This window comes from Cyprinodon variegatus, unplaced genomic scaffold (assembly GCF_000732505.1).
Source record: "Cyprinodon variegatus isolate N-32 unplaced genomic scaffold, C_variegatus-1.0 Scaffold1803, whole genome shotgun sequence".
NCBI classification, from domain to species: domain Eukaryota; kingdom Metazoa; phylum Chordata; class Actinopteri; order Cyprinodontiformes; family Cyprinodontidae; genus Cyprinodon; species Cyprinodon variegatus.
The window spans coordinates 5,760-19,789 of record NW_015152256.1 but is presented as its reverse complement, the minus strand read 5'-3'; the positions used below and the strand labels follow the sequence as shown (position 1 = coordinate 19,789).

The 14,030-nt window shown below is 39.8% G+C and overlaps 2 protein-coding genes across 2 annotated transcripts in view; one reads left to right on the top strand and one right to left on the bottom strand.

The window, feature by feature from the left end:
* Window positions 1–146: 146 nt before the first annotated feature.
* fbxl3 (F-box and leucine-rich repeat protein 3) lies at window positions 147–7,176 on the top strand. The gene is made up of 5 exons (XM_015404616.1): window positions 147–391; window positions 1,594–1,960; window positions 2,047–2,169; window positions 3,358–3,529; window positions 5,212–7,176. Exons 2-5 carry the CDS (start codon window positions 1,595–1,597, stop codon window positions 5,850–5,852), a joined length of 1,302 nt encoding a protein of 433 aa, XP_015260102.1. The 5' UTR covers window positions 147–391; window position 1,594; the 3' UTR covers window positions 5,853–7,176.
* A 3,277-nt stretch (window positions 7,177–10,453) lies between these two features.
* Window positions 10,454–14,030, bottom strand: part of cln5 (ceroid-lipofuscinosis, neuronal 5) — an 8,300-nt gene continuing 4,723 nt past the window's right edge. The window contains exons 2-4 of the mRNA XM_015404596.1: window positions 13,299–13,473; window positions 12,825–13,050; window positions 10,454–11,785 (exon numbers count right to left, since the gene is read on the bottom strand). Coding sequence (XP_015260082.1) covers window positions 11,298–11,785; window positions 12,825–13,050; window positions 13,299–13,473 — 889 coding nt within the window. The 3' untranslated portion in view covers window positions 10,454–11,297. The remainder of the gene's footprint in view (window positions 11,786–12,824; window positions 13,051–13,298; window positions 13,474–14,030) is intronic.

Here is a 14,030-nt window from a genome sequence, read left to right as displayed (position 1 = left end):
ATATCAATGCTCGGCGGCCATAACTATAAAGAAATGTACTTAAAATAATATCTTTATGCAGAGAAAGATGATTTATGTTTTGTTTGTTTTTTTGAAGTGTGTGTGTGATCTCGCGAGTTTACGCGATCTTTGCCAACAGCCATTTCGCATTAGGTTTGCCGTGGAGCCCCGCCGCTGTCAAAACACTTCGCCATTTCAGTCCAGGAGGAGGAACTGGGTCAGCGGAGCGGAGCTGGCAGCTTCTTATTTTCAGTCCTCGGTTAGTTGGTTCCGATGCGAATGACCTGGCTGGTTCCGATGAGCTTTTTCTTCGTGGGGCCCGGTTGAAGAGTAAAGTTAGCTTTCGGATTTCCTTCTTCCAGCTACTGAGCTAGCTGTGTGAGTAAACAAGGTAAGATGATGCTCCGCCGAAAAGCTGAACTAGTAAATATCACATAATCGAGTTGGTATCAGCGACAGACAGGATGCTTACATGAAAGAGCATGTTGCTTTTAGCCAAAAAAAAAAAAAAAAAAAGCTTTTAGCAGATTATATACAAGATGATGTAAAGTTAGCATTAAGTTACATTCATTGCTGTTGTGATTTAAAGAAGATGGCTCACTCGATGCGGAAAAGCTTAAAAGTTTACTTCTTTATTTGCCACTAATTCCAACCTGTATGTGAGGTTTTTGATCTTATTTGCAGTTATATTAATAATCGTCACGTTTCTCACGTTTTCCAGTGGGACACCTGACGTCACATTGTCATGGTCACGTTGTGATTTCAGCAATCAGAGAGAAATGTTTGCATGTTTTCTGTGGTTTGTTTTGTACTAAAAAAAGAAACCTGGAAATGCACTAATTTACTCCAACTGAACAACCCACACTCATAGCAATCTTTATTCTATACTTATATTTACAAAAGGTAAACAAAAGGATTTAAATGTTGGTAAATGAATTCTTCTTTAATTTAGCTGTGCAATCCCTGTCTGTTCTGTATCTAAATAGCTGCACAGTGGAAATAAAACTAAAGGAAACTCACTTTGTTGATGCTTTTGCTTAGATTGATTATATTCATCCTATCATAGTGATAATAGTCCAATGTTTTCCAAATCTGAAGACCATAAATAGGCTCTTGTGATATATGAGCCCTCAGCTCTGAGGCAGTGCTGCAATTTTCTTTTCAAGGTTTCAGGAAAACCTTGAAAACCAAGCATCTCAAAACAGTCTGTTGTTGCACTCAGAGACATAACCTAAAACTGGATGATACAAGGAGGGACGGGGCTTTTTGTTGAGTTTACATTTCAGCTTGCCTTGAGAGGGGAAACCAGACACTTTCATTCTGTATAGAAGGTGGATTTGATTGGCTTTCATAGAAGAACAAACCTCTCCCAATTCTGTTTGTATTTTTTTTTTATAATTTCTAATTTAGAGCTCAATTCTGCCATATTTTTAGAACTTAACACCTCTTAGAAAGATGTTAGATATTAGATGGAGCTACAAGGTTTTAGAGCAGAGATTTTTTTTTGTTTTTGCTTATATGAGGAAGCATAATTCTCTTTCCATCTTAGGTTAGATTTTTTCATAATTAAAAAGCCAGGCATGTTTGTTTCAGGATGAAACGGATGAAAGGAGGAGAGGAGGCGAGTAGCGGTGAAAGCCCACCCGAGGTTTGCAAAAAGGTGCGTACGGAGGAGGAAGAGGAGCCCGTGGCAGACTGCGATTCTCCAGACTGCGACTGGACGCTGCTGCCTCAGGAGATCCTGCTGCATATTTTCCAGTATCTCCCCCTGCTGGACCGGGCTTACGCCTCGCAGGTGTGCCGCGGCTGGAACGAGGCTTTCCACATGCCAGAGCTGTGGAGGTGCTTCGAGTTCGAGCTCAATCAGCCGGCCAGCTCGTACCTTAAAGCCACACATCCCGACCTCATCAAGCAGATTATTAAGAGACACTCCAACCACCTCCAGTACGTCAGCTTCAAGGTAAGAATAAAACAACAAAAGCTACATCCTTGTGGACTCTGCCGCTTTTTTTCTCAGTGGAAGTGTTTTTTTTTTGTACTCATCAGGTGGACAGTAGCACAGAGTCTGCGGAGGCAGCTTGTGACATTCTGTCACAGTTGGTGAATTGTTCACTCAAGACCTTGGGGCTCATTTCTACAGCCAGACCCAGCTTCATGGAGGTTCCAAAGGTATAACCAGAGCTTGCAAGAACTCTCCTTTGCAAAGTCAAACAAACAACAAGGAGCGTCGCTGTTTTAGGCTAACACCTTTTGAAGTTTTGATGCATTTAATTCTCTTACTTTGTTGCCAACAAGTTAGTTTTTGTTACCATCTACAGATAAGGTTGAGAAGTGGTGTCTGTCTCAGTCACGGACAAGGTCAGACTTCATTCATTTGGCCTCGAAACGGAACATGATGTTATTGTTTAGTGTTCCTTGGTGCACAGAGATCTCCTTTTTCAATCCTTGTAAAATGGTCACATGTGTTCAGGGAAAAATCCTTTAATGTTAACTCTGTGGAAGCCTGAAGCTTTATGGGCTCACTAAGACTACGTTCACACTGCAGCCTGAAGTGACCCAAATCTGATTTTTTTTGCCCTTATTCGACCTGAATTTGATCTTTTCATGGCTGTCTGAGCATCACAGATCCGATTTTTTTCCAATGCGATCCAGGCCACTTGGCTATGTGGTCCTGAATCCGATACGAATCTGATCTTTTTAAATGCTACCTGTGTGTGAACAGCCACGTCGGATTCATCCGAAGAGCAGTATTGATGCGAAGAGCAGTATTTATGTTTCCCCATATTGAAAAGATTGTGTTTTTATGGTTGGAAAAAACCACTAGATGTGCACCGGCTCTACAATCCACGTTTACTTCCGTAAAAAAGAACACTCTGGCCTGTGACGTCATTGCGTCCTCTACTGCGCACGCGGGACACTTGCATTGTATGAATGCAGTTCACACAGGAGATTACATACAAGTCGCATATATTTGAAAATATGAACGGCAACATGAAAAAAATCGGATTCCGCAAAAAAAAACGGAATTGAGCATCAAGGCCTGCAGTGTGAACGTAGCCTAAGGGGTATACTGCTCGCTACACTGACCTTTATATTAGGTTCTAGATAATTATATGTATTTTTATAATTGTGTTAAACCTATAATTGTGTTTTTTCAGCTTTTAATCTCAATTTAAATCAAAAACACACTCATATGGTTGATTATGTGACCTCTGCCCCTGCCTGTCTTCATTTATTTCTCTAATCTGTGTATTTTTAAAGTATTTACAGTCATTACTGATATGATGACCTAATTATTCAGCGGTAAAGCCGTCACTCAGTATGGCGTCCTTAGAGCTGATGTTTCCATCTCCTCAGTCTCACTTCATCTCGGCTCTGACCGTGGTGTTCGTCAACTCCAAATCTCTGTCCTCGCTGAAGATCGACGACACGCCGGTGGACGATCCGTCCCTGAAGGTGCTGGTGGCAAACAACAGTGACACCTTGAAGCTGCTGAAGATGAGCAGCTGCCCTCATGTTTCCCCTGCAGGTAAACGGTCAATCATGAGAAATATCCAACACCTTTTATTGTTCACCTTTTTAACGCCCCAACCGCAAGATTTTATGAATTTATTTGGGCTGCATAAGACTAGAAAAAAAACTAGTGAATGTGTGTGGATAATAGACTCTTAATAAATTGTTAAATGTTTGCTTTATTTTTACAAATTAAAATCTGTTGAGTATAGCTTGCTTTCAGGTTCCTTTACTTTGCTATGCACTGGAATAAAATCTAGTGCGAACAGTTCTCCAGTCCTGCGTTTAGACAGATGGCTGACATTAACTCTGGAGGAGCTGCAGAGATACACACCTCTGTTCCATATGTGGAACAGGAAAAAAGGGGTTTTAGTCTAACCAAACTGATCCTGCAAATCATCCTCAATGATAAAACATGGTATTGACACCATAATGCTGTGGGGATTACTTTCTTTAGCTCATCAGAGTATATTGGCACAAAACACAGAGCAATACAGTAAGAAAACCTGCCAGGGGCTGCAGCGACATGTGGGTGAAAGGGTCAGCCTCCATCAGAGTGGTGACTCTTAAGCAGAGTCTACAGGCGAGAGGCAGGGTACATCCTGGACAGGTTGACTGCCTGTTGCAGGGCAATAGAGAGACACAAAATGACACACAACCATTCACACACACACACTCATACCTAAGGAGAATTTAAAGTAGCCAATTAGCCTAACAGTCATGTTTTTGGACTGTGGGAGGAAGCCGGAGTAACTGGAAAGAACCCCTGCATGCACAGGGAGAACATGCACACGCCATGCAGAAATGCACCGGGCCGGGAATCGAACCTAAAAGGTAACCTCAAGGTAACAGTGCTACCCACTGCACCACTGTGCAGCCCCTACTAAAAGTCACTAAGGTTTATGGTCATAATGTGACTAAAACGTTTTGATATACTGACTTTGACGGGTTAAGATTAGGGCTGCAACTAAACATAATTTTGTTAGTTGATTAATCATTAGATTATTTTTTCAATTAATTGATTAATAATCGGATAGCAAAAGGATCCTTGAAAAAGATCTTTTACAGAATTAAACCAGGTGAAACTAAAGCTTTTCCACATCAGGAGTTCTTCATAGAGCAACCGTGACAGAAGAAAATGTTTTTTTTTTGTTTTAAATGCAAAAGCTTTGTTTATATTTTTCCAGTTTTGGTATAATTACTGCTCTAAGTGGATTTCTCTGTCATTTAAAGACATGATTTAGAGTCTCTATCCTCCAGTTAATGAATCGATTACTAAAGCAGTTGCTGATTATTTCAATAATCGATCAATAAAGATTAATCTGATTAATATTTTCAGCTCAAGCCAAGATTTTGTCTTATTTACATTTTTTTTTTCTGTGTGGGTGTTTGTTATTCATGTCTAAAAGAGTTTATTTGTATTAATTCGTATTGTGTTATTTGGAGCCTGTGCTTTCCTCTCTAATGTGAGCTCCCACTGTGGCGTTGGTTATGAAAGGACTGTTCTGCGGTTTCTCGCTGTGACACACATTTTCCTGGAACTGTTTCTGATGTGCAGCATAGGCAGTCCCTGTTGATTCATCTGCAGATTTCCAGAAAAATATGATGAACAGTTCTGTTCCAAACAAAACAAATAAATAAATAAAAGCAGGGCTGAAAGGTGCGATTTGAAAATAGTGACCCAGTCTCTCCTTTCAGGGATCCTGTGTGTGGCGGACCAGTGTCACGGGCTGAGAGAGCTGGCCCTCAACTACCACCTCCTCAGCGACGAACTCCTGCTCGCCCTCTCCTCAGAGAAACACGTCCACCTGGAGCACCTTCGCATCGACGTGGTGAGCGAGAACCCGGGCCAGCACTTCCACACCATCAGGAAGAGCAGCTGGGACGCCATGGTTCGCCACTCGCCCAAATTCAACCTGGTCATGTACTTTTTCCTCTACGAGGACGAGTTCGGCCCCTTCTTTAACGACGAGATCCCCGTCACGCATCTCTACTTCGGCCGCTCGGTCAGCAAGGAGGTCCTGGGCCGCGTCGGCCTCCACTGCCCCCGCCTAGTGGAGCTGGTGGTGTGCGCCAACGGCTTGCGGCCCCTCGACGAGGAGCTGATCCGCATCGCCAAGCACTGCACTCAGCTGTCGGCCATCGGCCTCGGGGAGTGCGAGGTGTCCTGCAGCGCCTTCGTGGAGTTTGTAAAAATGTGCGGCAGGAGGCTGTCCCAGCTGTCCATCATGGAGGAGGTGCTGATCCCGGATCATAAATACTCCCTGGACGAGATACACTGGGAGGTGTCCAAACATCTGGGCCGGGTCTGGTTCCCGGACATGATGCCCACCTGGTAGGAGGGGTTGGAGCTCCGCCTCCAAGTCTGAGCGGTAGTGACCTGTTAGGTGCCTACCTGACAAACAAGACAAGCAATTTTATTTTTTTGTTTTTTTCTGCTCTGCATCAGGATAGGTGTGGCTCCGTGTAAATATGTAAGCACTGGTGCAGAAATGCTTTAACATGTGGAACAATTTGCAGGAAATCAGGTTAGCTGCACATCGTTACTCTACCACTTGGCCTACATTCTGCCCGCTGCAACCAAAACGGCTTTAGAGGTTTCCAAGTTAATGCAAACTTAGGTAAGTGGAGGAAGCAGCAGAAGGGGGTTTTAGTTCTTTCAAATGTTGCTGACTGGGATTTTTTTATGTTCCAGACAAGCAGCTGGTTGCTAAAAGCTCTTTTTTTTTTTTACCTGTTTTAACTCATTCAAGGATCTTAAACTTTTTTTTCCAAAATGTCCGACGTTGGCAGAAAGTAACTTGTACATATAGTAGATATTTGTGCCGTGAAGGTGTACAGTGTTGCAGTAACGTAACTGAATCGTCTTTCTGTTTGTACATCAAATGCTCTGTATATTTAAGACATTTTCTTTCTCTCTGTAAAAGAATATCTTTTTTTTTTTTTTTGTAGTGTGAGATTTTTCTACGCACCTTAAATAAAATCCAAATGACAGCTGATGCGGATCAAGTCTGTACGGCCAAATAATGCAGATTTTCTAATGAAGTTTTATATGGTGCCGGCGCCCTGATCAGTCTGATCCCAGACGCCGAATGTTTGGATGATAAAACTATGATCAAAGAAGGAAAACAATCAGTTAACAGTGCCTTGCAAAAGACGTGCATACCCCTGGAATGTCTCCACATTTTGTCCTTCTACATCTTCAAACCTAAAGGTATTTCACAGAGGCAGATCGACACAAACAAAGGGATTAATCGCGATTAATTGATTATTGTAATAATCGTTGACTAATTTAGTAATAGATTAATCGTTAACTGGAGTTTAGAGACTGTAAGATGTGAATTTATGTGAGAGATTAACCAACCCTTCAGCTGCAATTATAACATAATTGTAAAACAAATATAAAGATTTTGCATTTAAGGTGAAAAAAAAAAGCTTTTCCGTCTGTCAATATGCTCTATCCAGATCTCCCCATGTGGAATGTTTTTAAGTTTCACCTGGTTTAATTTCATGAAAACATCTTCTTTAAGGAACCTTTTGCTATCTGATTATTTATCGATTAATAAAAACCAATCGACAAATGAATCGATTTGCATAATAATTGTTACAAGGATACAGGTGAGAAATTAATGGGGAAAAATTTTATGCAGATTTGTCCTCGGAAAGCTGAAAAGTGTGGTGTTTCATTTTTTTAATTTTTTTTTTATTTCCTTAATAGCTCTAGATCATTTAGATCAGATGTAAAGCATATAGGGAGATCATCTTTTAAAGTTTTGACACAGATTTCTAAGTGATTTTAGATCTGGACTTTGACTAGGCCATTCTAACGCACCATTGTCCTTTTCTCTGGATTGGTTAGTGGCTGTATGTATAGAATAGTTGGAATCTATAACATGTTTTTCCTGGGGAAAAAAAAACAGAAACAAACTTTGAGCAGCTTCCATATTCTTGCTGAAGAAGCTTTCCACACAGCATGATGCTGCCACTGCATCTCCTGCACTTGCTGTGTTCCTGACATGGTTAGGAACTTCTGATGGCTTTCTTCTTGCCTTTCATAAAGACCTAATTTCTGGATAAATAAAGCTCTCATGTCAGCCAGTTCTCCCATCTGCATCTCCTCCAAAGTTACCACAATCATCTTGGCATCAGTTTTAATGAAGCATTTTTTTTTGTGTGTTTTCAGACAAACCTCTGAGACCTTCACAGAACATCTGGATTTATATTCAGGTTAAATCACATAAAGGAAGAGTCAATTTACTAATTAAGTGGTTTATAGTGCACACAGATTTATTTAGGAGAAATGATTTTTTAGATTTTTAATTTGGTTTCAAAGTAATTAATGTAGTTGGACAAATTGTGAACACGTTGAAGATGTATGATTCCTTTTACAGGCCACTGTGTAAATAAATGCCGCAGGTGTGTGTAATCACTGCTTTGTAATCATCAATATATCCGACTCTGCAGCTGTTGGCTCTAAATGCACCCTGGGAACGCAGAAGTCAAACCTTTTGTCTCTCAGGTGCATTTATTGGATATATCTCCTTTTATCGGTTTCTGTTGTATCTTCTGCAGTTTGCCTGCTAAAGCTCTAAATCCTGTCATTTTTAGCTACCAGTCACCTTTCTAGTCTTTTCATAGCAACAAACAGGAGCAGGAGAGTTATTCTGCATTAATAACTCCTCTGCTGTCCAACACATTCACCACTTACAGTTAGAAGAGATGTGGCAATTCAGATGAGTGAAACTAATTACTTTTTTTTCCTTTAAGAAGGAAGTCAAATCCACCTGTATATAAAACGCTGTGTGTTTGATCAGTTTCAATAGAAATGTACTTATTTCTTTATTTCACCCAGTCAGGGTTCAGTGTTCGTTCAACCAGCTGCTTTTTGCCTTTTCAAAGACCATAGTTTGAATAAAGGTCACCTTATTTTATTTTTCAGATTTTAGACCTTTGAGAACTTGTGCTTTGTAATTATTGGATTATTAGAATTTATTTTGTGAGTTAGGGTTGAATTCGAAACGCCGTAAACTAGCGAGACCCTTGTTTTTCTTTCTACTCTGGGTCCTCGTCATGCAGGCGGTCCTCAGGTCTACTGCTGCACATTGTTCCAATTTGATCACGTCTTTGTTTAAGATACCTGCTGAATCTATCTCCCCTTTTTCTTTGTACACCAGATCTGATCAACTATCTTAAAAATAATTTAAAAGTAAAATAAATGACCATAGTACCAATATTTTGTTCCTGTCATCCTCATTGCTCCAGGTTTTCCAATAACTTTTAAAGCTCCTTCATTGTTAAAAGTCTGGATCTCTCATAGAAACAGTTTATGTGTTATAAGTGATTTCAAATGACAGCATATGTGTTAAATCAAAGTGAGATCAGCCAATGGTGAAGGAAGTAGTGCAGTGACAACATATTAAACCTTTGGGATCAGAAACATCCTGTTAGAGCTGTTTCTATGGTGACGGACTAATTTTAACTAATCTTATTGATCTTAGACAATCATTTTTCACTGTTTTACTTTTTTTTTTTTATTCAAAGTGTATTTTTCTGCAGACTAAAATAGACATTTCAGGAGGTGGACACACCTCGTTATTATGAGACTGTGTTTTATTGAGCCTCTCTGAAGTATCTAATTGTGTTCGTGTTAATGATACGGAAACATAATGCTTGATTCTTTCGTGCCGTGATTTTGCTTCTTCAAATACAAAAATCAGACCATTTGGTTGTTGGTGTTTTCATGGGACCTGAGAAAATATCACGTTTGGAGGGAAAATTATTTATCCTACTTTTTTTTATACTGACCATCAGAAATAGTTTAGAAGCTCCTTTTTTGGTTAGAAAGTACTCCTTTATGAAAAATAAACTACCTTTTTATGTTGTTTTTGTTTCTGCTTCGGTACAGACAAGTGGTTATGGAAAAAAATAGTTTGTCTACTTTGCTTTACTGGTTCACCTGTCTTTAGTTTAAAAGGTATTGTTTAGGACATGTGATCTTATCCAAAAATAAAATAAATTATGAATGCGCTTGTTGCTCTTGTCTTTTTTTTTTCTACAGCACCATTCAATTCTTAAATGGAGAATAAATACGCTTTAACAAAACCAACATGTCTCCAAAACGACTTTCAGCTACAAGTCTAATCTGTAGATTTTTTTTTTAAGGCATGAAATTTTAAAAGAGAATTCAAAATGTTTTATAACAGGTATTGAGATGTCCATTACAAAAGTATTCACACATTTTGAGCTTTTTTTTTTTTTTTTAAGATTTAGAGACCGATTATTAAAAAAAAATATTTTAATAGAATAACTGAAGTTCAGCCAGGTTGGGTGGTGTCTGCAATCCTCCATTTTAAAGTCCTGCCACAGACTTTACGAACGGGGACTTCACTCATAATCATGCTTTGTTCATTAATCCATCAGCTCTGAGCAGCTTATATGCCCCTGCAGTACCACTGCATGATACAGCCACCACCATGTTTCATCATGAGGTTGACCTGTTCTGGATGATGTTAGTTCTTTGCATGTATGCTAAGGTAATTATTGGTCTCAACATGTCAACATTAAAAGCTGATGTTGGTTACACAAGTCTCAATTTAAAGAAAAGAGACATTAACAAATCAAACAAAACACTAACAATGGATACCAGATAGAGAAAGGAACGACACTCTAAGTGATCTCAATGCATGGCTGCTGATTGCAATAGTGAATCGGCAAAGACATCAGCCAAAAATATCGGCCTCCAGGCTGAACCGTCACAATGACCTTCATCTGCTTTGTTCTTCGGACAACAAGACTTGAGATAGATTACGTTTTAGCAATATTTTTCTTTTATTGCCACTCTTCCATAAATTTGTCTCTGTTTCTTTTTATTTCGGTATGACTTCATCTTTTCACCACAGGGGCATTTTAATAGAAAACACATCAGCCATCGTTAGGTATATGTTTTTTTTAATCAAGTTCATTATCAAAGATATTATTTCACAAATTGTAAAAAAAATAAAAATGGGTTGCATCTAACCAGCTGATTAAGATGTGCTCTCAACAGGATCACTCACTTAATACAGCACCCTCTTAAAATTATGAACATTCCTATAGTGAAAAAAGGCAAACATGTTGAAAAAGTTCACCTTTAAGTTAGTTGGAACTTTAATAATAAAAAAAACAACCATGGACATATATATATATATATATATATGTATGTATGTGTCCAGTTGAAGGAAAGGATTTATTACAAATGAAAACATCTCTTTGAACTGCTGGGAGCTGTTTATAATTTCGAGCTTCAGTGCATTCGTTTGTTGAATAATGTTCCTTTGTCTTTCACATTTGGAAGCCCGTTACAGAGGAAATTGGTTTCTTCATTGTGCAATATTTATATCTCAGTTAGGAATTAAAACTTCATAGATATTTTGACCAACCCTAAGATTATTTAGATGCCCATAACAATATTCATATACTTTTCTAAAGCCGTGACTTGGTAAATGTGTTTCTCTAATATCAGATTTAATTTAAGGCTTTTTGATCATTTTTACTGGGTGTGCCTTTAATTGTAAACACTGCTGTATATGAGGTCAAGTTTAATTCAAGTTAGATTTTTTTTACAACATCTGAGGGAAGGCCCACAGCTTTTGGATCTCCAGAAAAGTAGTTGCTCTGTCTTGAACAGTGTCTTCACCTAGTGGTCAGATAAGGATCATCCACCCAAACAACAAACCAAATCAGCATTAAAATAAACAAGTTGTACTTGAAATAAAAACATTTCCAAGTATCCAGGAAGCTGGTTGCTAAGGCAGTGGGACCTCCTCATATGTGATCTGCACATATGGAGGTTTCATTGGGAGGTGCCAGTACTCAAAGTTATAGTAAAGGTAGAAGCTCTTGTCCAACACTACATCGTGATAAGCCTCCAGCAGACTGAAAGCCAGCTCGAAGATAGACTGGTGCGGTCTGAATGCGTGGTAAAACCGCCGAATGTCCGCTGCAAGGTTTTTTAGAGCGGGCTGCCCAAATATGGCGCTGTCGTTGCCCAGGTAGGTGGGCTCGCCGCTGTACAGGTAGATCTTGGTGTAGTTGGTCTGTGAGCGGCTGGACAGTTTGGCTCCCAGCTCGGTAAGCTTTCTGTATGTGCGGTGGACGAACTGGGAGCAGTCATACGACTCGAACCAAACCGTTGCGTTTGGGCCGGGGTCTGAACGGACCGTCCAAGTCTCGTAGTAGATCCCAGTGTTGTTGTCGTCCTGCACCCACTGGGCCATTGCGTTGAACTGACTCCCTGCAGTAAAAATGAGGGTTTAAGAAAAACAATTGCTGATAACATTTAATTTATGTTACAGAGCCATGAAAGACTATTCCAACTTTAAAGTTTTATATTTAACAGAGGGATTATGTAAAGGAACTAATGCCATCCAAACCCAACTAAGAGAGATAAAATAAAGCAATAGAAGAAGCAATCTGTAAGAGCAAACACTTTTTTCTCTCTACATTTATTCTAAGTTAAAGGTATGCACAAGCTCAACAAGGGCTGGGTATTTTAGCCAAAGTCCTGAATTGATTAGATTTTGATTCATACGGTGCTAAATCGATTAATTTCGATTCGATCTGTTTTTACAACAATGAAAGTGATTCAGTTGTGTATCAAAATACTCATGTATTTTATTTTTTCCTGTCATACTAAACACAAAGTGCAAATTTGTAAATCGGACAGTTTAAACGTGAGATGGGAACAAAACTGTCTCAACTGTGCAAACTTGTTTGTGAAAAGCTATATTTGCAGCTGTCTGGCTTGAACTAATCTTGAGTGCATCTTTCCTGCTCACGCGCGTCACTATAAAACTAATCGATCTCATTCCCTAGACATCGATTTTGCAAAAATGCAAATGAATCGATTCAAAATCGATTAAATAAATTTTTTTACCCAGCCCTATGCACAACCCTGTACCTGCTCCCGAGAGGGAACGCCTATTAAACTCGTCAGAGAGCATGCACAAGCCCATTTCTCCTCCTGATGCTCTGTTTAAAAGTTGCTGTTTACATCGCTCATACGAGCTCACTTTCCAAAAGAAGAGTTGCAATTTCTCCACTATGTCAGACTCACCAGTGGTAAGTGAAAACAGGGATGAGCACGTAGGACGGCATTTAAATAACTGAGCTGGCATACCATAAAAATATCACCAGAATGATTGAAAATTAGGACGACCAGTTATTTTGATGATCCACCCGGAAAAAGAACAATCCCCACTATACCTTTAATGGAAGCTGTATCTGCAGCTTGCAGATCTCTCCACTAATAAAGATGTGGAGGGATTGCTCACCTGTCACTTCTCCGATTTTCTCCAACGTGCCGTTCTGCGACCAGTGTAGGTCATCGATGCCTTCGAAGATGCAGGCGGCTCCCTGGTTGCACCAGAAGGGTGCAGACATGTCTGGCCTCAGGTGAGGGAAGGTGCAGTTGCCCAGCTGGAAGAGCTCGTACCACTCCATGGTGTAGTTGGCTCCAGTCTCCAGACTGCTGAAGCCGATGGCATCGTGCATAATGTGCTGCGTGCAAAATCATGAAACATTGGCTTGGTTCGCTATAGAGAGGATGTGGGAATGCTGTGCAGCTGTGTTTCTATTAATAAAGTCCAACAGATGTCCTTTAGTTTCTATCGTGGCTGATCTGATCATTTTGCCCTTTGCAGAGTATAAAAGTAAACTACAAATAGTCTTTCTATCTAATTATGATGTTTAATCAAAGCCTGAACTCTGAAGAGTCATTTTTTAAACGGTAAGAGGGTGTTACTCACAAACTTGCCCAGCACATCTCCATATTTGAATTCCCACACAGGTGTCTGCAGCCTGTAAACGGAGACGACATCACTGTCTCTGATGTAGGGAAACCGTCCATCACGGTCTCCGGTGGGGCAGAAAGGGTAGAGAGCTTCACAGTAGGAGTCAGCTGGAGGTCGGCGGTCAAAGCGCCTGATAGAGACAGGATGGAAGATTGAGATCAGGTTCCTTTGGATTCCTTGATCCAGTAGTTTAGCATCTGCTATTGTTCCCAGAACGATATGCAAACTTCAAATAAAATTAGATTTGTTTCAGATATGTATTTATGTATGATCAGAGACCAATAATGTAAAAGTTGTCTTTCTACATGCATCTTATTTATCCTGCTTAAAGAAAAGTCAGCTCAACATTAATGAGTTGCATCTAACCTGTTTTTTGAAGGGGTTTTTTTTTTTTACATTACAACCAATTTATTTAACTGGTGTTCATTTGTAATAAACTAAAGCAAAAAGTAGCAATTAATAAAAAAATTTATATACATAAAAATCTGTAAGGTGGGGGCATGTATTTACATTCAGCATCACTGAAAGCTCTAATTCAGGCATCCCCAAGTCTGTCCTCGAGGGCCGCCGTCCCTCAGGTTTCAGGGTTTCCCTGCTTTAGAACAGCTGATTATGATGAAGCTTAAACTGATTTAAATGACACTAGTGGAAAAAGATCAATCCTTATTTTTCTCTCCTGCTACAGCA

Bases quoted from the DNA above. Each gene is read 5' to 3' on its own strand.
- fbxl3 (XM_015404616.1), top strand. From the start codon at position 1,595: ATGAAACGGATGAAAGGAGGAGAGGAGGCGAGTAGCGGTGAAAGCCCA. The intron at 1,961-2,046 runs GTAAGAATAAAA...TGTACTCATCAG, and splicing joins TCCAGTACGTCAGCTTCAAG to GTGGACAGTAGCACAGAGTC. The intron at 2,170-3,357 runs GTATAACCAGAG...CCATCTCCTCAG, and splicing joins GCTTCATGGAGGTTCCAAAG to TCTCACTTCATCTCGGCTCT.